Consider the following 24,603-nt stretch of genomic DNA (forward strand, 5'->3'; position numbering starts at 1 on the left):
ATGGCAGGCAACTATGCTCTTTTTAATCTCTTGCAGCTTTGGCTCGCAGACAAGCCTGTAAGTTGTAAGGCAGAAGTTCGAAATCCTAGATGGGTTGCCACTTGACAACTTCTATCTCTGAACTTAGTTACATTAATTATTCTATAGCTCTTTGCCCTCTGCAACCAACGCATTTGCTTATCCAATTCTCTAGTTTAAGACTTTTCTTGCTCTCTTTACGTGGCCAGCCTGGTTGATTCTCAGTTCGATAGGGAGGGCCAATTTCGACAACTTAGTGACATGCTTCAGACCTCGTCTAGGTTTACCCCTGCTTCCTCCAACAGTTTAGGGAACCACCTCTTGACTCTGTCCTTGAAAACCTCGTATCCAGCCCCCGCTCTCAAGACTTTCATGTTTTCAACATCAAAATTGACGGCGCCCAAGCCATACGTGTGCCATTTCTGCAGGCCGTAATCCACCACCAAGTCGGCATGCTCCAGCACGGCAGGTTCAATATCCTCAACGCGGAACCGCTGCCCTTGCCCTGTGAGGTTCGCTGAGGAACCGAACATCAGCGTGCCCTGCGGGTCCGCATCACAAAGCCGGCCGAGCTCGCGTAAGAACGGCCCTTCTGGGATGGCGACGCTGATTGTGTCGCCCCTGGTGACCTGGGAGAGTGTGGCTTGGCCCAGGGCTGCCAGGCGCGGGTTAGTGGGGTCGTATTTGGCGATGATGCTGATTATCATGCCCATGTCCTCGGTTAGGACGCGAGTGAACTCAAACTTAGATTCGGGCAACACGTGGATTTCTCGGTGCTGTTGGTAGGTTCCAATGATGCCGAGGTTGTGGCCTTGTCGACGGCCTTTGGCGGTGAAGATTCTCTGAACTCCGGCTTGGGTGCTCGTCAAGAGCGCGTAGCCCACGTCGGTTGGGACGACGACGACTCCGCCGGATTTGAGAGTTTCATACGCTTGTTGGGCGTCACGGGAGACATTTGACACACTGTCTGGTTCTGGAATTGTGCGAGGGGCCATTTATTTGGTGAGGATTTGAATTCAAAAATGAAAATAATGGTTACAGTTGGAAACGAAAGTGGTTGGTCTACATGTGTTAAATACAATACCTGAGTGGTGTTGCTGGAGTCGGCGTTCCGAAAGAAGGTCGGGATCAAGGTATTTTGTTACTTTCGGAACTCCGATCAACAACATTGAGTGGCTGTAGTTGAGAGAAGCTTTGGTTACCGATTACGTACCCTGGGTTTCGTATTGTATTTGGTATGTAATGTGTATTGCAGCCCAACGGAACCCAAGCGCCCAGCCAATTGTCGAGTCGTTCCTGCCAACATGGCCTGGACCATCAAGCAGAAGATTAGGTACGGAGCCCAGGGCCACGCGTTTCCGCGTTTCTTGCACTGGCAAAACCCAGTCGCAAATATTGGAATGCAATCCCCTCACGCCAACACGAACTGTTGTCGTGGCTTTTCTTGATATGGGCCCCGTCACGACTTTGTTGTACAAGTATTTCTTGTTTCTTTCGTAAGTTCATTTTGTTTCTTCATTTTTGCATTTTCGCATTCCTGCCAAGCCCATGGAATGTCGCTAAGATGGTTCTGTGTTAGGTTACACAAAGCCACTCGGAAGAAGGCCAACAGCCAGTGTGGAGTAAAAGTTCCGAAGATCCATGTTTCCCCATCACGTCAGGTCTCGGGAGCATCCCCGGTCACGCCGGTTCATAATCAGTGGAACTGCAAACTGAAGATCGGCAGGAATCTGGGCGATGAGATAACTAACGAGGCTCGGACTCGTGCAGCATGAGTTTCATGAATCATGACCATAACCACGACAATGGTCAATCAGCTGGCCACAAAACTACCCCATCACGTCCTACATACAAACATCATGGACGAAGATGAAGACGGCGACGGTCGCGATGCATGTGTGTGATGCTGGATGAATGCAGGATCCATCGCGAGTTTAAGACGTGGGCCCCGCGGGCGGACCGTTCCGATCCGGCAAGATCTCCCCGGGAGCTGGCCTCCTTCAGGCAAGGCCGTGAGTCGGAATTGGGGCCCTCACTTGAGCGCGACGAGTAAAAGAGCAGCGGCATCATCTGATTATGTGTTTCGCGCTTGGGTCTTGGGGATCCGCCACGCTTCAACCCCCGCGGCTCTGCTCGATGCGCTAGTAAAGGAGGTTGGAAACTAACTGGCTCAACTGAATCTGGGTTCTGGGTTCGCCGGTCTCTTAGGGCGCCGCTATTGGATGGTTATGAGCACGACGAGGTAAGCATGCAATCCGTATCCTGGCATGGGCTCAAACCTGAAATCGCTTGACTCTATCCGCATGGCATCCCCCGATTCTCCCCCGACGATGGGAACAATTACCCCGACGAAAACCGACACTGTCTATTCGTCCGAGAGACTCGCGGTGTTCTCGAGGAGTGCTTCCAGCGTCCTGCGGGACCCATTGGTCCGAAGCGAGTCACAGGAACCATGAGCTCGTTGTTCTCCCCGGGTTCGCCAGGGGTGTACCTAACCCCCCTTGGCGGCGGGTACTGGAGTGCCGCTGCACTGCTGTGGTTAGTTATTGTCAACCCCCCTGGGGCCCCTTCGCTCGCTCAGTGTGTCAGGTGGCCCTTCGTTCTCGGACTCCTGGCTGCTTCAACTGTCCTCCCACCCAAACTCCCTCTTGACCATCTGCTCTCCTGCCATCCTGCCGAGCCCCAATAACCGTGGCGATGACAACGACGATACCGGAGTCCCCCGCGCGATAACGGGATTCACACGAACCCCCCAACCCCTCAACCGGCACTACCATCCCCTCGACGGAGAACGATCAGAACGAATCGCCGTTTTCGACGCTGCTGGGCAACCCACCACTCCATCCTTCGCCCCCTCCCTCTGGGCTACAACCCATCCGAAGAGGAGAAGAGAACGACATGCCAGGCCGACCAACCGCACGCTCTCACATCGTCGCTTCCGCGATGACCCCACCGCGGTGGGAGGTGCAAAATACTTGATCTCGTCGTCTCCCGACAATATGGAGCAGTTATCAGTGTCCCACACCAGTCGCGGTCCCCCCATCCCAGAACACTTCGAGTGTCATCCAGCCATCGCTGTCCTACGAATCCCTACAATATCATCCTTTTACCCAAATTTGATACCAGTTCGTGCGGCCTTAGTAGAATGGCTGAAGGGCTTTCGATCATGGACTCTCACCCAATGTCTTGGACGCCCGATGACTTGGTCAACACCCAAGATTCCGCCGGCCCAGCTCAGCACGTCACGCAAGTTGGCGACCGAGGGGCCGCCGAAGTGAGAAATGCCTTGAAAAAGTTCAGAGGTCGGTAACAGCCTACTCTTGGGGCTCCGGACAACAACTGACTGCGAATAGAGCTTGGGCTCAGCCCAGATGCCGTGACGCAGGAGAGCTTCCCCCTTCCGACAATCCAAGCGCAGCTTACCCGTGCTTGCATCGATATCCATCAAGGTCGGGGTTTCTCCATCGTGAGGGGGATCGACCCACGGGAGTACAATGCCGAAGATAACATGATCATTTTTTTGGCAACTTCCAATTACATTGGCGAGCAAAGGGGCATCCAAGACAAGAAAGGCACCATGCTGAGTAGGCTGTTGTCTCCCTTGGTATCTAACTCCGATACTGACTGGATTACAATAGCTCATGTCACCGAGTCCAAGATCTGGACCACGCCCCCCGAGATGCGCCATGGCATTCACACAACTACCAGCCTGGCAAGTTCGGTTTTGGAAACATCCTAGAGCCTCATTTCGCTGACTAGACGCGGCAACAGGCTTGGCACTGTGACATGGGAGCCGATATCCTCGCGCTGCACTCCCGCTCGCTGGCTGAGACTGGCGGGAATACCTTCGTGGCATCGTCGTGGACCATTTACAAAGAGCTCGCCGCGTCGTATCCGGAAGCCTTGGAGACGCTACGTCACCCGAGCTGGCCGATTCAAGTGTAAGTCTGAGCCAGTTTTGATTTTGACTTCTGTCACACATCTTGTTCAATGTCCGAGACATTTCTAACCATTGAAACACAGATCGGGAAACCCACCGCGATATATCGTTGCGCCCCTGCTACATGTTTCCGAGGACAAGATCCTGATCAGCGTCGACCCAGGCCGGCTGGGACTCCATCCTGCAACCGCCAAGACGGGCTCCGAATCCTGTGTTCCGGCTCTGAGCCCTCTACAACTCAATTCTCTCGAGATTCTTTCCGCCCTGGCATCTAAACATCAATATTGTCTGGACCTGAAGCAGGGCGACATGGTCTTCATCAACAACCTGAGCCTTCTCCACGCCCGCGACTCATATGTCGACCCTAGCGACGGACCTGGCCGTCATTTTGTCCGCTTGTGGCTGCGGAATTCAAAGCTAGCTTGGACAATCCCGCAGTCGATGCGGGTGCCTTGGGAGGCCGCATTTGGCCCTGACGGCAACGGCTTTCCCGAGCTTGAGAAACAGTATCCGGTGAAGCCGACCCCTGTGTACAAGCCACCCAAATACACAGCCGGCTCGGCGGCTTTCGTTCTCGACGACGGCGGTGATGTCAACAATGTGAGTTCTTGACACATGCCGCGGATATTGCCGTATCTCTACGTACTTTTGCATCCAGTTCACAACGTCCGAAATTGCCAGCAGAGGTTGCGTTCTTTTGTCCTCAGACTTTTGTCTTCATCCCTTTTTTTTCAACGACACGGCCGCACCAGTCAAAGACTTGGCACCAGATGACGATCTCACTGCATTTCTGTCCAATTCTTACGACTATTATGTCCTTTCTTTGCACCTGGCTACAAATCCTTGCCACCACGCAATGTGTTTGGGCTGCGGCCCGTTCTCGGAGGGAGTGGGTGCGAGGGAGGCAGGGGAATGGAGATCCTCCGCCCGGCCTAAGCGCAGAAATCATGATTACGACGTACCAGTTAGCTTTGGGTACCCATAATGATATGCCCGCATCTTAGCTTGCATCATCGGTCCGGTGTTAGTGAGCTCCCACCCACCCCACTCTCCAGTAAGGACCAGACGAACCGGTGGCCACATTGCCCCGGCTTCGGCTCTCGCGACATGCCCCCGGGTTTACGACATGACAGCCGGCCCCCTGTCTATATCCTGGCTTCCCGCAAGTGGATAGCGAAGCCGTAGATCTTCCAGTAGGTGCCCTTGCCGGGCCACCTCTTCCTCGCCACCTTTCCATTCCCGCCAACCAATACTTGGCAAGTTGAGCGCCATATTGACTAAGGCAGGCATGAGCTATATTCAAGAGTTGCCGCCGTTAACGCTCACTTATCAACCAATGATCCATCCAGCCTGGGCTCGGCTTTGAAGATAAGTGAGGGTCACATCTTTTCAACCCCACTGCCACAACCGGACTATCACGGAGGAACCGCTGTCTGTACCAAAGTACCCCCCTCGCCGGGGTTAAGGGGTTTATGTCGGGCATCTTTGGGTGACGAGGCCCAACCACCACTGACGATTCCCTGTCGACATCAAACAAACAACAGATCAACCGCTGTCGCTCTGATTAATCAGAATACCGTGTGGATGACAAACGCCTAGTTTCCTCCTATGAGGTACAGCCCCCCAAAGGTCAGGAGTCATCTGAACAGGCTCGCCGCGGCACCCAGACCTTTTAATCCGCGTCAGGACACCCTCCTCGAATACTTCGCTAACCAACAGGATGCTCCGCGTCAAATCCTTTGCAGGAATCCTGGTTACACCGCCGGGCACTACTTGATTTGGGCATCCTCCGGTGGCAGCACTGGTCGGACGCCGCCCTTCTAATTTAACATCCAAGGAGCCGGCGGGGAGTCTTTAACCCGTCCTCCCGTCGCGATGGGTGGATGATATCGCCTTGAACGAAGTTACCGAATCACTTTGACTATGTAGAACAACAAGGTAGAGAGTCCCTTTCCATGTCACTACCATACCGTTGAATACCTTCATCTCTCACTGCTGACCTTGTCCACCGCCGCGGGATATCGCCCGTTCCTGAACCCCCCCCCCCCCCCCCCCCAGCCTGGACATTGAGATACTGTGACATACCTGGTACCGACTCTGGTCTAATGCAATCGCGGCCCGCGCGTAAGCACCGAAGGGTTTCGGGCCGAGCGAGGCCTGGAAGCGAGCATGAACCCTTCCGTACAGGGTTTTGGTTGAACCAATCCTTCTTCCCAAATAAAGGCCGCTTGGTGTTTGTTTCCGCAGTCCTATACCGGTACAACAAATGTGTTCGAAGCCCCTATTCGTTGATATCGAGTGTTTCCTCACCTACCCCTGGTCCTCCCTTAACCGCACCCCCAGGTTTGTTTCCACCAGCGGCGTATTCCGGGGTAGGAGTGCCTCCTATCACGCCTTGGCCTTTGATAGATCGAACCCAACATCTCGTTAACTGCCGATATCGCGAATAATATCGACGGACACAAAGGCTGATACGGTTACTACCACACCCTTCCCGGCACGTACCCGTCCCCGTCACTCCCCTCACTTATTGTTTGTTCCCCGGGCCATCCCCAAGATTTACGAGTTGGTTCAAGCAGACCCCACTTGTACCTTCAATCGCAAGGGCATATCTGACAATGACATGCAAAGTGCTCAAGGGCCTTAACACCGTCTGGTGGAACTCTGAGACAAAAGGAAAGGAGTTCGTAGGTACGAATCCAGCCACCACTAACTTACTATACTTTAAACGGCCACATACGCGTGACGTGGTGATACCTGAAAGCTAGTTGCATGCAGTTGGCGATCGAGCATATTTTACAAGCCCTGACTAACGGTTTGGAAGCTGCATCACCCAACAGATCCTCCCATGCGACTCGAGGACTTGAAAAGGACCAGTAGCGAATGCCACGTTACACAACTGAATGCAGGAAACCCCGCACATGCAAAATCTCCGACATCGAAAGTGATACATGGTGCAGCTTCTTACCGAGATGAGCGAGATCCCATGCCCCCAACGAGTCGACGACGACGCAGCCAGTGCAACATTCAATTTCACTCTTCAGGGCCGCGGCTACGGCGCGGAAGCTAGTGTACATTGACACGCAATTCAATATCGATTCCAATATGGCTGGGTGGGGGTGGATGGATGGGCCGCCGTGGGTTTCTTACACGCATCCCCCCTCCAAGCAACCCCTTTTCCTAGCCGGCGCACCGGACTCCGCTCCTGTCACCATTATTCAATATTTACTCAAAGTTACTGCCGTCGTGGGGCACCCACTCTCCCACCCCCGCACACGTGCGTGTTTGCTTTACCTAGTTTGACTTCCTACATACAGACAAGCTGTCCCTGAGGGTGCAAGACAAGTCAGAAGACCGAAGGGTCCTAACTTGGCCCCGTTCCCGGAGATATCCTGCGTCAGTCTCGGCTATGCCCGATCCTGTTCCGTGACGTATTCCGGGTGATGAGGTAACTTTTGAACCGTAAATATCCTTTTTTCTATTTCCAGACCGTCTATCTTTTCAAAACGGAGCTCCATGCCCCCCCACGTAACACGCATACCAGCTTTTCACGTATCAGTCTTGCCCCGAAACACCACTCCCTCCCCTCACACCTCCCGGAAACGCCCACCACCCCATGCCTCACACCGCCGACAAACTCGTCACCCTCCCCAACCCAACCCCAACCCCAACCCCAGCACCCTCACCCCCCTCCTCAACCCCCCCCTTCCTTAACGCCGCACTAAACCGACTCCCCCTCCGAATCCGTCCCCCAAACGCCACAAACCCAAACGGCACCAGCGCCAGCCCGGCACTGACCCCGGCCAGCAGCGTGCACGACCACGCAATCCCCAAGCCGTCGGCCATGTCCTCGACGGCGAGTGGGAGCAGGGTGCCGAGCACGCTGCGCGTCATGCTCATGGCGGCGAGGGCGGAGGCTGAGTAGATGCCGTAGGCGTCGGCGACGTACTGGTGGTGGATGGATGGTTATTGGGGGGTGGTGGAAGGATGTGGGTTAAGGGGGTGAGTGGGTGGGGGTTAGGGGAAAGGGATGGGGGTCAAAGAGGTTAAGTGGTCAAAACAAAAAGGGGTTGACTCACGTTAACAATACCCACATAGATCAAGTGATAAGCCAAACCATAAGGGATCATAGCGGACAGCGGCACCATCCAGTGGACGTCGGCGCGCGCGGTCCAGCCCAGCCACAGCATGGCGGCGACGTAGACCGGCCCGCCGGCGCACACGAGCGGCAGCCGCAGGTACTCCTCGCGCTTGGTCGGGTGCTTTGCGCTCAGCCGTGGCGCCACGCCGTCGTACCATACGAAGAGGCAGCTGCCGATGGCCGTACCGAGGCCCACTGTTGCGGGCGGGTGTCAGTATTGTAAGGAAGGGGGTTGAGGCTTGGGGGTGGTGGGCTTACTGATGGTGAACATGATGCCGGAGATGCCGGGGGTGAAGCCGTATACGCCTTGGAAGATGCGCGGGAAGATCTGCAGGAGCCTTGGGCGTGTTAGTGACGGGGCGGAGCGGTAGGGGGTCCACGATGAACTTACATGTAGAAGACGGCGTAGACAAAGCCCAGGTACGCGCATGAGAGTGAGACCACCAGCTCCCCGAAGAGCAGACGCCATGGCCTCGATAAGGTCGTTTTCTGTGCTAATGTCAGTCGGGTTCTTCAATCACCTCATCCAGGGGTCGCCCGTCTTGTTACGAGTCTCACTCACGTATTCTGACCAAGCGCTCTCCTGCTTCAGATCTGACGGTGCTACAAAGAGCTTCCCCGTCTCTGGGAGCTCCTTATTCAGCCGTGCCGCTTTTCTCCTGAGGATAGTAGACGCCAGTGTCTCGGGCATGAGGAGAACGCCGATGAACGAGGCCACGGCCAGAGCCAGCGCAATCCTGAGACACAACTTAGCAGCAGTTCGACGCCGAGAAGGGGAAAGAGAAAGCAAACAAAAGCATGCTTACCACAAGACGGCCCTCCATCCTAGCGCGGTGCTCACGTAGCCGGCCAATATCGGGGCACCCAGTGGGCCAACGAATGTTGTTGCGGACCTGATGATGGTGTTAGTCTCACTGAGCTGTTCGGCTCCATCCGTCACCAACCAAGGCCTCTCATCCCTAGGAACAAGCTTAAGCCTCCCCAAGTATCAAGTTCCAACACACCACCTCCCCTCCCCTCCACTCACAACCAGAAAGCAAACAAGGGAAAGAAAGAAGCCCCAAACTCACCACCACATCATCACATTCCCCCTCACCACCTCCCCCTCAAACAAATCCGCAATCACCCCCCCAAACACACTCACCGGCGGCGACGCCACCACCCCCCCCAAAAACCTCAACACCAAAAACCCCACCCAATCCCCCTCCCTCACCGCCGCCTGGCCCAAACTCATCACCACGAACAACCCCGCCCCCGTCACCAACACGCGCCACCGCCCCACCAGCGGGGACTCGCTGAGCGGGGCCCAGACGAGGGGGCCGAACACGAAGCCGGCGAGGTAGAGGGAGGCGGGGAGCACGCGTTGCGGGCCGGAGGGGTGGGGGATGGCGAAGATGGTGGGGAGGGAGGGGGCGAAGTTGGAGGGGAGGGTCGAGGAGAAGGAGGTGGTGGTGGTGGAGAGGAAGGCGGAGAGGAAGATGAGGGTTTTGGTGAGCTGTTGGCGTTGGGGAAAGGGGGGAGGGTGTTAGCTTGGGTGTGGTGTGGTGGGTTGGGGGTGAGGTTTGGGGGGATAAAGGGGTTAGGGAGTGATAGAAAGGTCGGTCGGGGTTGGTTGAGGGGTGCAATTGGGGGTTGGAAAGGGGTAGGGGAGGGGAAGGGGGAAGGACAAGGCAGGTGAGTGGGTATTGTCGAGGGAGAAGACGAAAGGAGCTTACTGTTGACCAGTTGTGGGGGTTGGTACGGTCGTTGGGTTCGAACGAGACGACGGTGTAGTCTATTTGTGGTGAGGCCGGCGAGAACGAGCGTCGGTGATTGTCTGTCAAGGATGGCGCAGTCTCGCTTTTCGTGCTGCTACTACTACTCGAGATCGTGACGATGGGGCCTTTCTTTTCGGCCCCTTCATCGTGAATCGCCTTCTCCATGGTTGTGATAGGAGAGGGCAACAAATGATGACCGATGGGAAAGGGCGGAGTCAACACCAGTGGTGACTGGCACGGCAAAGGTGTTTGTATCGGCGATTCAGGGGCGCTGGGCTATGGATAACAAGCTTTTGGTACAGATACAATTCGAGCATGGCAGCTCCCTTTTATACCGTCCTCGGAATTGGGAATCCGTTCACCCTCCTCTGGCAAGGATCCGACACTGGCCTCCGATATGACGACAAGTAGGGGATTGTTAGGCTTGGCCAACTTCTGGTGAGAGCGCAGTTTGAAGGATTCTAGATCACCATTTCATTCTGCGCTCCTGCGAAAGCCATGTCTGCGGCTAGCACAATGGCATCCTGTGCAGGGCATGGCAGCCGCCGTCCAGTCCTCTTCCCTGTTAGTCAAGCACACAATCGGCCCCATTGAGGGCATACAGTGCAGTTTGCACGATTCTTGGTCGGCATCCCCTTTCTGGCTGGACTGCCATTGACTGAATGCCTTCCCGTCTCGAAAAGTCCATGTGTCATTGCCCTCCGATGACGGTCCGTAGCGCCGGGCCCGAGGGGTCCGATGGCCCTCCGGTTTCATCGGCGAACGTGGGTCAAGGTCTAGCCCTGGTTAGAGATCGTCCGGTCTGGAGGGCATCGGCGAGAGTGGGTTCTCAGTCGCTTAAGCGGTCCTGTTTCCCGTGCCGGCTGTGATGCTCGATGCACATCCAAACGGAGGTTTGAGGGCAGCAACCAGCATGCTCAGAATGTATGAGAACGAAGCATGATACTGACTTCATTGCTCAACATGCTCATGATGCTCGGCGTGAATGCCGACCTCAAGTGGAGACGGTTTCCGGGAATACGGTTTGTGTGTAAGTCGAAGTCCGGAGCCAAGACGCTCTAAGCATTCATCCCCCTTTGGCGGTCTGGAACATTCCCAAGTCGCAAGTTTGCCTTCTCGTCGCATCACGACAGCAGCATGAGCCAGCGGTCGAGGGTTGACAAACCAATATCACCTATAGGCTGGCCAGACTGGCACTCTCTAGTCCCGGTAACCATACCCGGGCCATGCTGCAGGTTTCGACAATGGAAGCGGTGTAACCAACGAGTGCCGACGAGGTGCCTGGCCAAGGAGAACGCCTCCAACAGCTCCCTCGGCCGGGCCCAGACGCCCTTTGCCCAACAAGGCAGGGTAACAAGAGCCGCAGCTTCCATGCAGAACACGAGAAGTGAGGGATGTCCTTCCAAATCTAGGCCAACATTGTGCATGAACTGGAGTCGCCCCGTGGGTCCGCTACCCCCGGGGGAGGGAGCATGAACCCGATTGGTTCCCGACAGATGCACGAGGTCATATGGCCGTTGAAGAATGTCGACGTCCATTCTCTCCCGTGCCGAGCGGTGTCTGGTATCGGAGCGGTTGTCACGATGCCGAACCGGGATATCTCCACCCATGGCTCCGGTACCGTTCCGACTCTCGAGAGCGGTGCCGGCCGACATTAAGCGACGCTTCGAACTTGAGCAGACTTATCACTAAATACGCCGAGGTCAGTCACGGAGGAAAAGAGGCCGAACCGTTTCCTGATCCTCAGGATTGAGAGGTGCGTTAAAATCCATACTCCATATACCATGTAGGTAGTGTTTCTAAAAAGGATATACCACCGGCAAACTCGTTCTTCCCCGTATGATCCATTTCCTCCGCCCGTTAGAACGCCAACCCAAGGTATCGAATGCAAACCCAGCTGTATTTCTTGGGTCAACCGCAGGAATCCCGTTTCCAAGAGTCCCTGCGCAAAACCAATCTCGATCTCAGCAAACCAAAGTGCAAACGCCAATGCCCGCCCCTTCCCCTCCTCATAAATCGCATCGCGTCCGTATAAGCATAATCCAGGTGAGAGTGGAGGGGTATCTCGTGCCAAAACGCCGAAGCTCAGGATATCAGAATAGCACCGAAACAAAACGGTTCCAGGTCTTGAGGAAGAAGTTGATCATCAAACCAAACGCGCCGAGCACGCTGAAAATCTGAAGGAACTCCCAGGGGTACTTTGTCCGCACCTCGGTCTCGAGGAAGGGCTCTTGGCCCTTTGTGACGGCCTCGGCAGGGTTCGAGGGGAAGCGGCCGGTCGACACATATTGCTCCATGAGAGCGTCCTTCTCGTACCACCGCTCACGCAGCCAGATGTCGAATTCCTCCGGGGTGTCGAGCGGGATGTCGTCGATACGGAAGCGGCGCCAGTAGAAGTTGACCGATTTGGGTGTCTGTCCTTTGACGTAGGTTCCTGCAAGGGTGAAGATCCTCTCACCGAACTTACCACGGCTGGGGAGGAGGGATTGTTAGCTGGTACGCTCATAAGTCAACAGGGGATGGAAGGGTGCGTACGGGACCCCCTCGTAGGCTACGGTGCAGTCGTAAACGTAGTCAACGGTGCCCTTGAGTTCGTTGAGGCAAAAGTAGGTGCCGGTGCTCCTGGGGAGCAGCATGTGCTCCGGGTCCTTCACGCCAATCTTGGTCGCCCACTTTGCGGACTTGTTCTTCCCGTTCTGCGACGCATTGGTGCCCTCGGGGAACAACAACAGCCACATCGGATCAAGATATTTCTTCCCGTCGGGCGCCGTGTGCAATGTCTTGAGCTTTTGTAGACGGTGGGCCATCCGGGGCTGATCGATGGCCATCTTCCGCGACATGAAAATGAAGCTGTAAAACATCATGCCAGGCCCAACAATGGGGATGTACTTCAGGGATTCCTTTAGGATGATAAAGAGAGAGCCGTGCATTTTGGGGGCATTCGCGTAGCCGACCCACCACAGATACAACCAGTCGGTGTAGATCTGCACATGTCATGTTAGCCCCCCGCAAGCTGTGCACCCAAACCCATAGCCGTGTTGCGCACCTGGTGGTTGGCGATCATAACCATGCGCTCGGGGAACGAAAACTCCACCAAGCCATCCTCCGTCTTGCGAATCTGATCGGCCACCGAGGCATCGCCGCTGATGCGTATCGTGGTCGGGCCCCACCAGTGGGTCATGGTGGTGATGAGCAGCCCGAAGGACTGCTTGGTGAGGGACATGTAGGCATAGTAGAGCTCGCGGTTGATCCAGTAAAGGGGCGCGCCGATAAGCTGGGTTGCGTGGATACTGTGGTTCCATCATCATCCAGGTCAGCTACAGGCCACAAGCAGCATCGGGGGAGGGGCGGGTCGGTAGGAGGTGCATACGCAGTGGCGCCAGCCAGGAAGTAGAGCGCAAGCGAGACAGTCCGGAGGACTTGCACTACCTGGCCATATTTTTCTCGACCCGACGGGTGGTCTGTAGTCGGAACCGCCGTAGCCAACGATTTGGCTTGGGCCGTCATTTTGACTCGGCGCGCAATGACGCAGACCTCGTCTGCAGCGATGAGTGCCAAGCTTTCGGGTCGAGATCCGGGGAAGCGAAGCAAGGGAGGCGTCGGTCAGCCAGCGGAGGGGCAAAAACGAGATTGCGAAACTCAAGGTCGATCGAGGAGGAGAGCGGTCAGATCAGACGGGCGGATGGTGGGCCGGGTTTTGTGGTAGGTCGAGTTAAATGCAGCGGTTGACCACATGGAACCCAAGGCAGGTCAAGGGAGGTACCCAGCCACAAGGACAGGCACCGACGGCGCAAGCTGAGCTGGTGCACCACTGCTGCAGGGTCGATGACCGACACTTCCGGTGAGATGGAAACTACCGTGTTGTACCATGTACGAATTACGAAGAGACAAAGAGGCAAAGACTCGGGCAGCTCGTCACAGATTTCACCAACGAGTACACAACCACAGCCTTGCAGCAAAAAAAGCCCAACGGTTTTAAACCTCGTGTGGCGCAGCTGCTGATGACGGCATCGTCAATGTCACTTAGCCCATGAGGGAACCAAAGACTCGAGGAACAATGTGAGGTTGATCAGGTGGGCATTTTCCAAGTCGGTCGGTGACGGGATTGACCAACTTGCGTGATGGAGAACAATGCATGTGCTCCATTGCTGATTGCTGCTGTCAAGCTGCTGAGTGTGCGGATGTCCCCTGCAGCAAGCCCCACCACCATCATGCCGACCACTGCTGGCAGCCTGTCATGAGCTTGACTTGCTCCATTCCCGCACCTTGCAGGGCCCAGTCGGAGTTGGTTGCTTTCCGTGCGCCGTGATTGGGTCTAGAGCGGCCTACGTGGGTACTGTCGGCTCAGATCACAAGGGCACAACTCCGTTGCTCGTCACTGGAAATCAGATCCACCAAACGACCCCATCTTGAACCCGCGAGCTTCGGAGATATCGCCGCCAAAATACCAGACGGAACCTGACCCAGAGCTTCAACACCACGCCGACATCGCAACCAGAGAGAACAACCGTCACCAGCGCCATGTCGGGATGCCAGGTTCATTTCTGGCTCGAAACTGCCGCTCCCGTTTTGTCACCGCCATGGCCTTGAAATACCCCACCATGGTCGCCCTCAGAGGCAGTTGTTGGAGGCTTGGAGGAAGAAGCACAGCTGGAGGATACCGGCTGTTCTCCATCTCGGCCGCTCATAGGAAGATTCTCGATGTCGCCTCACTCCCCGACCGGACCGTTCCCCATTACCAACAGACGAAAGCCTCGTCGCTGCTTTCGCTACACTGGCCACAACCGCCCCAGAACATCCTGCTGATGCCCAAGCTGCATGCACCCCGAGTCACGACCAGAGCTATCGAGTTTGCGAAGCACATATACAACAACTACCCGGGGCTCAACCTCATTTTCGAGAGCCACATCGCCAACGACATCCACGAAACACTGCCGTTTCCCATCTACACAACCGATCCGAACGATGCCCCGGCGCTGTTTGCGAAAAAGATCGATCTCGTCACGACTATGGGTGGCGACGGAACAATCCTGCGCGCGGCGAGCCTGTTCTCCATGCACAATAGCGTGCCGCCGATACTATCCTTCAGCATGGGCACCCTCGGCTTCCTAGGCGAGTGGAAGTTCAGCGAATACAAGCGTGCTTGGAGGGAATGCTACATGAGTGGCTGCTCCGTCGCGATCGAAGATCTCGGGGACCAGCACACCAGCGCAGCCGTACCAGGCACGCAACCTGGAGCCACGTCTGGCTTCGTCCCCCTCCCCGGCTGGGACAACGTCCGCGGCAACGGACAATGCATGGGCCTGAGCCGCACCTCCAAGGTCCTTCTCCGGAACCGCCTCCGGGTCGGCATCTACGACAGCGAAGGCCGTAACATCAACGAACAGCTCCTGCCCACCACGGTCGCCGAGCCCGACCTCGGCACCAGCACCGGCAGCGGTGGCAGCACCGGCACCGACACCACCACAAACCCACCCCACCTCCACGCCATCAACGAGGTATCCATCGACCGCGGCTCGCACCCGCACCTAGCCATCATCGACATCTACGTCAACGGGCACTTCCTCACCGAGGCGGTAGCCGACGGCATCCTCATCAGCACCCCCACCGGCTCCACAGCCTACTCGCTCAGCGCGGGCGGCTCCATCGTGCACCCGCTCGTCAAATCCCTACTCATCACCCCGATCAGCCCGCGCAGCCTCAGCTTCCGGCCGCTGGTCCTGCCGCTGCACACCAAGGTGGTGCTGAAGCTGAGCCGGCGCAACCGCGGCCGCGAGCTGCCCGTCAGCATCGACGGCAAGCGGCGCGTCGGCGTCACCATCGGCATGGAGGTGCGTGTGGAGGGGGAGCGCCTCGAGAAGGGCCGCGAGGGCTGGCGCGGCGGCGTGCCGTGTCTGATTCGTGCGTCGTCGACGAGGGGGGCTGAGGGGGATGGTATTGCGGAGGATGATGATTCGTGGGTGGGCGGGTTGAATGGGCTGCTGAAGTTTAACTATCCCTTTGGGGAGCCGCCTGAGGAGCCGTAGGAGGGGATGGGCTTTTTTTGTATGGCATGGGCTGGAATGGTAGAGAACTTGATACCCTGAAATAAATTTTGCATATGGAGGCCGGCGTGTCTGCTGGTTCGGTGGGTGTTGAGATGACTTTGCCGACTCCGATTTGGACCTTGTCCTAAACTATAGCCAACGCTCTCTAGCCCGCCAGTATAAGTCGATCTGAACCAAACCCACGCAGCCCCAGAGGCCCTCACAGTATGGAACAGCACGCGGTCTTATTACAGAATGATTGAGGCCCAGTGCCGACTTCACCTCCCAGAGAGAAATCACCAAACAGCACCACGATTCAAAGGACACAAATTCAGCATTTCAAAAAAGCCATTATTCCATTCATCACAGCTCATTAATTCCTACTACATACCACCACCCAAAGATGGCATGTCATCACCTCAGCCCCATCCTCATCCCAGGGAGCTGAGCTAGCTAGCCCAACTCACCCACTCACAGCGCCGCAACAGCACCCAACAACATCATGCCAAAGCTGCCCACCGCACCCACCACGGCCGCGCCCGCCGTCTGGATCGACGACGTCGCCGGCGGCGGGGTATCATCATCACCACCAGTCGGCGAGGGAATCGCGCTGCCGGTGGGGCCGGGCGTGACCATGGAGCCGCCGGAGGAAGCCGTCTCGGTCGGCTCATCGTCGTCGTCATCACCGTCGTCCTCACCATCGTCGTCGTCGTCGTCACCGCCGCCGGGGGTCTCGGTCTCGGAGGGGGTCGAGGTGGTGACCGTGGCGAGGGTGGTGGTGGGAGGGGGAGGGGCCTCGCTGCTGCTGTCGCCGCCGTCGCCGTTGCCGACGTCGGCGCAGAATTTCTCGGTGGCGGGGAGGACCTTGTCTGTTTGGGGGGGGGGAGGTGTTAGTGGGGTGGTGGTGGAGAGGGAAGGGGGAAAGGTGGACGCACTCAAGGCGGTATCAATGCCGCACTTGTCCACCACGCAGGGGGTGGCGGCCTGCTTGATGGCCTCCATGTTCTTGCACACGCAGGCAAAGTCGGTGGCCTCGCACGAGGTCGTGCCGATGCCGTCGATGATGCAGGGCAGGGAGCACTCGGGGAAGATGGAGATGTCCTGGGCCGAGGCCGAGGCGGCGGCCAGGGCAAGGGCGACGGTGCTGTACTTCATCGTGGCGGTTTGGAGGGATGTGGTATTATGTGCAAAAGGCAAAGAGGTTGAGACAACGAGCGTCTGGTTATAACCTGGTCTGGTCACGTAACGAGTGTGATGGGGAGAGAAGAGGGAGGACAAGGCGAGCCTAGGGACGGCGGACGGTCTTTTATACGGCAAGGTCTTGCCTTACATCACAGCCAAGAATCCGCTTTCCCGTGTCATGACAGACCAGACGAACATGATCCAGCTCGGCGCTGGGGATGGGTGGAGACACTGTGTCCAACATTCCGTGACGATGTTGGGAGATGGCCGCATGAAAGTCCTTCATTGGCTGGTCGGGATAAACCCGATGGGAGGCGAGAGGGTTCCCTGTTCCTGAATGCAACTTCCCCCAGATTGAGCGCCACAGGGACCGTCAGCCAAGTCGAAGGATCGAATCCGGGGAAGTGGGACGTTGCATATGATCGTGGGAAGGGGAACCTCGGCCCCAATACGCGGTGTGGCTGTCTGGTTTTTTAATGACTGCCCGAAACAGTTGTCCTCCCCGACCTTTCAGCTGATTGTGTAGCTCGAAAGCGTACCTCCGGTTCCTCAAGCTGACACAGAGGAAGTCCTATTTTGAGATTAATTCTTCCGTCTGCAACAGTGGCGTGGTGGGAACTGCCCGTGTTGGACAGGATGACCCTAGTTTGTGTTGGTCTGTTGGGTTGGTCGCTAAGATTGTTTATGCTCCGATATTGTCCACCAACAAGGCCGAGTTCCGGCCAACCCCCTCCATAGAAGCACATGAGGCAATGTTTGTGACCGGCCTGCCGGCCTGCCGGTGTCCCTGTTCGATGACTTGGTTGGAATATTCACATAAAAAGTACCCAAGGATGCCCTGCTGAACTCAACCGTCACCAATCAATACCATACTGACAACCCCTTTTCCATACCCGCGCATCAATTCGTCAACAGAACATCCTCTCATCAGAAACACGGCTACTCAAGGAGACGAAGAAGGTCGAATGAAGTGGCAACCACCCCCCTCCCTCCCTCCTTCCCCTGACATGCAAAGCGGGCCGTGAACCCCAAATCCAGCTAGCGTCCCGATGAGAGACAGGGGCTTAGGCCAATTCTGCGGGGAAGCCAGCCCCTGCACCCCTGCCCCATCTGTCTCCCCGCATCCACTTCCTGCCTTTCCTGTCCTTGGACATCGCCCAGCTGCAGCTGCCCGATGCCGAGGCCGACCACCAAGGCGATGCCAAGAGACATATGATTGTGTTGGGGCTCCGATGTTTGCTTGTGTCTTCGGTTTCGCTGTTGGTTGCTTGCCCTGGTTTGGCGCTCAGCTTTATTAATGGCATTGATGCGAAGTGCTGCTCGGTACCTTACATGAAGGACAAGACAGTGACGACGCTTGAGAACACACCTTATTTAACATTATAGAATTCATGTCAAAGTCCAATAACTCCTTTGAGATTGGAGCACGATACAGCAACCAAGAAACAGGAGAGAGAAAAGTGATTCAAAAAATTGGAGTGCCAGTGCCAGTGCCAGGAAGAGGATATGTACACTTACAATCTTGTGCTGTGTTTCTCCTCTGCTTTTCCCTCCTCTATTTTTGTTATTTTGTTATTTTGTCCTGAAACACGCACCCACCTCATGCGGCCGGGCTCACACAAGAAATGCACGAAATCACACGAAACTACCACCACCACGTTGATTGCTGGATTGAACAGTTAGCCTCTGCGTAGTAGCTGGGGGACAAGGACTTTCATGGCAACGTTGACACTTGCCACTAAGCCACCGGCACTCCTGGTTTTGTTGGAATTGCCTTGCCGGGCTGGTTCAATGTATTGACAACCTGGGTGTTGTCATGACGGTGTCAAAGAGGGAGCCGGGGCTGATGAGCCCGCATGCCAAAGCAGGATGGGGTTCCCTGGCCGGGTCACATACTGGGCCTGCTCGCTGAACGACACTAAGGGTCTGTACTCATAACTCATAGCATTTATTGGGACTTCCGGGCGAGCGTTGAGGCACTTTTGAGTCTGTTGTTCAAGGTTTAAAGCAAGGGGTCTTCCAGGAAACCCATCATGTGACTCGACTACACAAGTAACTATTCTGAAGAGGATCCGGGGTGTATAATATCCATTGTATCCCTTTCTTAACACCCTACTAAATACTTACTCCCTTGCCTGTGGCAAGCTAGAGACCCGACTCTGCTCAGCCATCCAGCGTCATAAACAACATGGCGCCTTGGCCACTGCACTTGAGAAGACAAGCCTATAAACCATGGCTGCGACTCATGACCCGACTGCATACAAGACCCTGTGGCACAGCGAACCACACGCAACCCAATGAAGAAAAAAAGGCGAGGGTGAGACAACTTAAACATGTGTTCAGGGTCACAACCCGACCATTCTTCTTACCCCTGACCAGGATGTCTACTGTGCATTACTCGTCCAACCTCTCACAGATTCCGTCACAACTCAGTCAAAGCAACACACAGTGAATCAGCCTTCTACATACAGTCTTCGGAGGGCCACAACAGCACAGGAAGCAACCATGTTTCAAAAAGGCACAAGCAGCAACAGGGCGGGGTAAAGCTTCCTTCCCTCACTCAACACAACCACAAACAAACAGCCTTGCTGCCTGCCAGAAGGGCGCAACAAAGCAACATTCACACACAAAATGGGCTGACCGACGGAAAGCAAGAAGGCATCAGCCCCTTGCAAGGTAAAGTAAGGCAAAAAAGAGCAACTTTTAGCATTGACCAACGCTTAGGTACATCCAATGCATCATCTACGGACCACCTACTCGGCAGGGGCGAACGAATCAACAAAAAAAAAACACGCCGCCCCAACACAAGCAAGCCACCCAGCGCTGCTCACGACACCAGAAACACAGAGAAAGCCAATCCAACCCCAACCCATCCACAGCAGACAGACAGACAGCTAGCCCGACGCAGAGAAGAGACCTATCACAACCTCCTCCCCAACACCACGGCCACGGCCACGGCCACGCCACGACCACGCCACGGGCACCTCAAATCGGACTAACGGCCTCCGCCGCACCCAACGACGCACCACTACCACTGCCTGAGCGCACGCTACTGCGGCCCGAGCCGCCAGACCCAAAGCCCGAGCCGCCAGAGCCGGAGCCCAACGACCCCGACCCCGATCCTGACCCAAACGCCGACCCGCTCTTGACGTGGAAGCCGGGGGGCGGGCCCCGTAGCGTTGTGGTGGTGGTGGCCGTGCCGGTCGGCATGCCGTACGGGTTGTTGTTGTTGCTGCTGCTGCCGCCGAGGAGTCCGCCGCGGCGGGGGTAATGGTGGGCGGCGCCGATGGGGGCGCCGACGACGGTGCTCGCGTTGTTGAGGCTGTTGCCGCTGTCGTGGTCGTCTTCGTCGGTGGACTGGGTGAAGCCCGAGACGTCGCTGAGCATGGAAGAAGAGCGGCCGCGCATGCGGTGAGGCCGCGGCGGGGTGCTGAGGGCGGCTTGCATCGGAGTCGAGAAGGTGGAGAGCTGGGCGTGGGCCATGAGCGGCGTGGCGTGGGTGGACATGGGCATCGATACCGGTGGCCATGCGGGCTGCGGGTTGAACTGGGGGGCCGGGATGGTTGCCCACGGCCCGGCGGACGTGAAGTGGTTCGGCTGCGGGGCCATGTCGTACGAGGGCTCCTTTTGGAAGCTGGCTAGGTACTCCTGCATGTGGGCTGCCATGGCGTGGACTTGGGCTTGCTTGGTGGCGTTATTGAGGCGCAGGGCCTGGACTCTGTCTCGGAGATTCTGCTCGGCTCGCGCCAGTTCCGCGGCGAGGTTGGCGCGCTCTTGACGACGCCGCTCGGCCTCGTTTAACCCCCGGGCATTCGCATCCGTTATGCGCGCGTGCTCGTCGTCAACCTTGGCGATACGAGCAGCGATCTTGTTCCTCTTCGCCTGCAGGGTGGCCTTCTCCTCATCCAGAGCCTTGATCTGCTTGTCGATCGATGACTTGAAAGTCTTGAACGATGCCCGGGCCTTGTCAAACTTGGCCTTCTCCGACGCCCACTCGTCATGCTTCGCGCGGTGCTCCTTGACAAGCTTCTCTGGTACTGCCTCAAGCTCCCTGAGCTGGGCCTCCAGCTCGCAGGTAGATTCCTCGGCACGTTTCTCCTGGATTTTGTTCTGGGCGATCTTCTGTCGCAATTTCTCGTCGTCACCACCGGCTGTTTGAACAGCTGATGTGAGCTTCTCGATCTCTTTCCGGGTAGCATTGAGCTTCCGGTTATTGTCCTTCCGGACAGCCTTGAGGCGGGCCTTTTCGTCGGCCAGCTTCACCTCGGCTGCCGCGATCGAGGCTCGAAGCGTTGTGGCGGGGGAGTCATGGCGCGAATGTGACCGCGGCTTGGTTGTGGGCGCAGTTTCAGTGTCCTTGCTCTTCGCTGCAACGGTTCGAATGCTTGTCGAAAACAGCACCTCACCCGTCCGTGTGCTGATGAACTCGCATTCGTAGTTGGATAGAGGGGTCAGACCATAAATGTCGCCGGTCCAGCGCGTGCCCTCGTAATTTTCCTCCTCTGGGTTCTCAATCGGGATAATTCGAGTCGGCTGCCAAATCGCCTTGTTGACCCGGACGTAGAATGGCTTGGAAGCGTCGATCCCCTGCTTGCTCTCTTCGAGCGGCACGTCGTCATCCTCAACATCCGGAAAGTGGCTGGTGTTAAAACAAACTTCGTCACAACCGACGTAGCAGATCCAGACTTGTTCGGGTTGGGTGTGAAAGGGAGCGTTTCCAAGATTGTGAATGTCCGTGGCATTGGAGCCGGCCGACTCGCTTGCTGCGTGCGACAACTCATACTCCTTAACCATGACAATCTTGGTGCTAGCAAGTGCTGCCCAGAGCGGCTGCTTGATCCTGACCTGGGCGCTCTGTTTCCTCCTTTTCTTGCTGGTGAGATGGGCTGCGCTTGTCTGTAGGTGAGCATCGCTGTCGGCCGCCATGAGGGCGACATCGGAACATCCTTCTCCTGGAAACGACACCGTCTTGCCAGACTCGGGGTCTAAAAGGCCCTGTGACTGCAAGTCCCGTCGTTCCCTGCGCAAATACCATTCCCGGATGCATCGAACAATGCCCTGCGTGAGGATGTGGATCGCCAAGACGCTCCTCACCCATCCGTAGGGGCCCTTCTTATCGAACATCCGTAAACTCGGCTCGGCGTCGGAAGTTAGAAGACGGCTCGAACCAAATATTGTTGTAAACCGAGACAGCCCATTCCACTTTTGAATCCAATGCGTCACGCCGACAAGGCCAACACAGAGCACGATACCGGGGGTCGTTCCCTGCCGAGATGTTCCTCCACCTCCTAACGTATACGAGATGACGACTTGGGCGAGATCCAGTATGAACTGCTGGACCGGCGCCCAGAGAAACAACCATATGAGCAACATGATAACATCCATCCAGATCAACGTCCACAGGGAGGGGATGCCCTGACTGCCGTCAAAGATCTCGGTGAAACTGAGACCCGAGCTGGTGGTCACCGGAGGGACAAAAGTGAGAACAGTGAAGAGCATGTAAATGGTGGCCAAGACAGCGGGCGACGCCTGCATGAGGATGATCAAGATGGCAATGGTGTCGGCGAGGGGGCAGGACCGGAGCACGGTGATGGCAAGATCCAGGGGGCCCGGATCGCGGTGCACATTGGTATTCTTCGCATCGTTGACATCGATCCGCCGATGGGTTGCTTCGGAGACATCATGCGCGGAAGGGGCGGGGAGCGAATCGGTGGACGAGGACTCGGAATAGGTGCCCAGAGAGCCGCGGCGCAGCAGCTCGGTGGCTCGGTGCTCGGGGGGCATGTCGTCGAAATGTGTGGCGAAACCATTCAGAGTAGTGGGAAGAGGGGGGACGGGCGGCACCGATGCGCTGTCGACGGCGAGCTTGGAGCCGTCATCAAGCTGGGTTTGGCTCTTTCGCTTGATGACGCGCTTGCCGGGGCCTACCAGGCCATTCTCGTGGCGGGTGTCGCGCTGATTGCTCGCTGCCTGGTGTCGCTTTGCTGAATTTGACGCGCGAGGCATGCGCATCCAGTGACCCAGAAGCGAGTTCTGGGCCAGGCCAACGAGGGGGGTTGGGGGGTCGAGGCGGCGGGCGTGGTGGGGGAGAGGGAGGGAGTGCACAGAGGCTAACTTTCCCCAAAATTCCAAGCGATCACGTCCTCTCCTTTCCTCCTCGGGTGACGGCCAAGAAGTCGTACACGATCACAGTCGGCCTGGGATCGCACATGTGGGATTCGAGGGTATATACTTTGTAGCGGGGAGGTTTCGCCTTGACACAGTAGTCGTGGCGGCGGGACCCAAGGAAATGCCGTGCTAAATGCTGGGGGGTCCGAATCGAGGCGATGCAGTCGGTTGGTTGTGTTTAAAAGGAGAAAAGCGGATTTTTGGGTTGGCGGCTGACGGGACGATTCGAGCACAGTGTCGGTTCCATTCCAGCGCACCTTGGCTGGGACGGGTGCTGCGGCGTGTGCGGGTCGAGGAAATGAAATGAGTCTCTACAAGGTCGCTCCAGCACTGTGGGCCTGTGGCAAGCCGTTCAGCGCCGATGCAAGGTACATGGCAGTACAAAATGCAGCGTCCCATTTCGACATAAAAAAGTGAGTCAGGAACATCGGGTCAAACCAAGCAAACCCAATCCGAGCAGCCCAGTGAGGCTCCAACGTTGATCGACCGGGGCAGTGAAATCGGATGTCTTTTGCAACGCCTCCCGAGACCTCGACGCCTCGAGTGCTCGAGTGCTCGAGTCTCGAGTCTCGAGTCTCACACAGTAAGGACCTCCCCGGCTTGTTGGGCCGTTGATCCTACGGGCAATCCATGCTTCCATGGAAGTAAGCCTTGAATGGACTTTGCCGGGCAGTGGTGGGGCCACCTTGATTTTGAAGTTGCTTGTGGATCGTGAAAAAGACGGTTTTGGTGGATTTCAAGTTCGCTTCAATTTTCTAAACGGCCATCGGCATTCTCGCCGGGCGGCTGGACATGCACCAATCGCAAGGTTCCTGGGGAGTCGAATTGTTCGAAGGTGGTAACCATTACCCAAGAAACGACCCCAAACCGGGTGAGAAAAGTATGCGACCCCCACAGACCTCTGCTCGATTCCCTCCCGATTCACGCAGCCGTCAAATCAATCTCTTACACCAACTACACAGTACACAGTATCAAAGGCAAGCAGCATGTTATCGGAAGGAGTGCCGAATGAGACGCAGCGAACCAACCCCGAATCCATATGGCGGGATGCGGGGGAGCGACTTCACCACGCCGATCACTGCTTGATATCGGCCGATAATTCAAATAGCCTTCAGGCTCCCCGCGCAGCCGCCGGTATCTCCTGGTTTTAGCAGACTTGTACATGACATTTTCAGGCGGCGTTGGAAGCGGAATCCTTCCATAGTAGACCTTGAGCGCAAGCCCACAAGGCAAAAAAGCGACTCCACATCGACGAAGACCCTTCAACAGAGACTTCAAGCCCAGAACCACTCAGGCCAAGGTTTGATCCTCGTCCATGGCAACCACGAGAGATGCGCTGTGCGTTTCTTGGCTCGTCTTGCAACCTATGTA

At 56.5% G+C, this 24,603-nt stretch overlaps 7 protein-coding genes across 7 annotated transcripts; 2 read left to right on the forward strand and 5 right to left on the reverse strand.

Moving 5' to 3' along the window:
• Positions 1-15: 15 nt before the first annotated feature.
• On the reverse strand, positions 16-1,344 carry F5144DRAFT_563288 (DHBP synthase RibB-like alpha/beta domain-containing protein). Its single transcript, XM_066788365.1, has one exon. It carries the CDS (start codon positions 1,011-1,013, stop codon positions 285-287), a length of 729 nt encoding a protein of 242 aa, XP_066646912.1. The 5' UTR covers positions 1,014-1,344; the 3' UTR covers positions 16-284.
• Positions 1,345-3,163: 1,819 nt separating this feature from the next.
• Positions 3,164-4,570, forward strand: F5144DRAFT_482888 (uncharacterized protein; the record flags this gene model as incomplete). The annotated part of the gene is made up of 5 exons (XM_066785360.1): positions 3,164-3,320; positions 3,372-3,602; positions 3,657-3,739; positions 3,790-3,959; positions 4,042-4,570. The coding sequence occupies 5 exons, from the start codon at positions 3,164-3,166 to the stop codon at positions 4,568-4,570; spliced, it is 1,170 nt and encodes a 389-aa protein (XP_066646913.1).
• A 3,009-nt stretch (positions 4,571-7,579) lies between these two features.
• Positions 7,580-10,021, reverse strand: F5144DRAFT_483102 (uncharacterized protein; the record flags this gene model as incomplete). The annotated part of the gene is made up of 6 exons (XM_066785372.1): positions 7,580-7,906; positions 8,038-8,294; positions 8,358-8,427; positions 8,491-8,610; positions 9,238-9,594; positions 9,815-10,021. 6 exons carry the CDS (start codon positions 10,019-10,021, stop codon positions 7,580-7,582), a joined length of 1,338 nt encoding a protein of 445 aa, XP_066646914.1.
• Positions 10,022-11,564: 1,543 nt separating this feature from the next.
• On the reverse strand, positions 11,565-13,249 carry F5144DRAFT_563303 (acyltransferase-domain-containing protein). The gene is made up of 3 exons (XM_066788367.1): positions 12,903-13,249; positions 12,392-12,840; positions 11,565-12,328 (listed from the first exon to the last, which is right to left on the reverse strand). Exons 1-3 carry the CDS (start codon positions 13,077-13,079, stop codon positions 11,950-11,952), a joined length of 1,005 nt encoding a protein of 334 aa, XP_066646915.1. The 5' UTR covers positions 13,080-13,249; the 3' UTR covers positions 11,565-11,949.
• A 1,208-nt stretch (positions 13,250-14,457) lies between these two features.
• On the forward strand, positions 14,458-15,882 carry F5144DRAFT_481666 (ATP-NAD kinase-like domain-containing protein; the record flags this gene model as incomplete). Its single annotated transcript, XM_066785298.1, has 1 exon — positions 14,458-15,882. The coding sequence occupies one exon, from the start codon at positions 14,458-14,460 to the stop codon at positions 15,880-15,882; it is 1,425 nt and encodes a 474-aa protein (XP_066646916.1).
• A 471-nt stretch (positions 15,883-16,353) lies between these two features.
• On the reverse strand, positions 16,354-17,037 carry F5144DRAFT_545421 (uncharacterized protein; the record flags this gene model as incomplete). Its single annotated transcript, XM_066787361.1, has 2 exons — positions 16,354-16,751; positions 16,818-17,037. 2 exons carry the CDS (start codon positions 17,035-17,037, stop codon positions 16,354-16,356), a joined length of 618 nt encoding a protein of 205 aa, XP_066646917.1.
• Positions 17,038-18,392: 1,355 nt separating this feature from the next.
• F5144DRAFT_545422 (uncharacterized protein) lies at positions 18,393-23,275 on the reverse strand (the record flags this gene model as incomplete). The annotated part of the gene is made up of 12 exons (XM_066787362.1): positions 18,393-18,433; positions 18,583-18,619; positions 18,660-18,730; positions 18,795-18,847; positions 18,961-19,052; positions 19,192-19,199; positions 19,434-19,451; positions 19,534-19,536; positions 19,625-19,656; positions 19,693-19,732; positions 20,091-23,178; positions 23,231-23,275. 12 exons carry the CDS (start codon positions 23,273-23,275, stop codon positions 18,393-18,395), a joined length of 3,528 nt encoding a protein of 1,175 aa, XP_066646918.1.
• Positions 23,276-24,603: the final 1,328 nt, after the last annotated feature.

This window comes from Chaetomium tenue (genome assembly GCF_020726465.1).
Source record: "Chaetomium tenue strain MPI-SDFR-AT-0079 chromosome Unknown F5144scaffold_2, whole genome shotgun sequence".
Lineage (NCBI taxonomy): Eukaryota > Fungi > Ascomycota > Sordariomycetes > Sordariales > Chaetomiaceae > Chaetomium > Chaetomium tenue.

What these genes read in the sequence shown, in the direction of transcription:
- F5144DRAFT_563288 (XM_066788365.1), bottom strand. Translation starts at nt 1,013, where the DNA reads ATGGCCCCTCGCACAATTCCAGAACCAGACAGTGTGTCAAATGTCTCC.
- F5144DRAFT_563303 (XM_066788367.1), bottom strand. Translation starts at nt 13,079, where the DNA reads ATGTCCCTCACCAAGCAGTCCTTCGGGCTGCTCATCACCACCATGACC. An exon ending in TTATGATCGCCAACCACCAG is followed by an intron (nt 12,841 to 12,902) that starts GTGCGCAACACG and finishes TGACATGTGCAG; the next exon opens with ATCTACACCGACTGGTTGTA. An exon ending in GTAGCCTACGAGGGGGTCCC is followed by an intron (nt 12,329 to 12,391) that starts GTACGCACCCTT and finishes CCTCCTCCCCAG; the next exon opens with CCGTGGTAAGTTCGGTGAGA.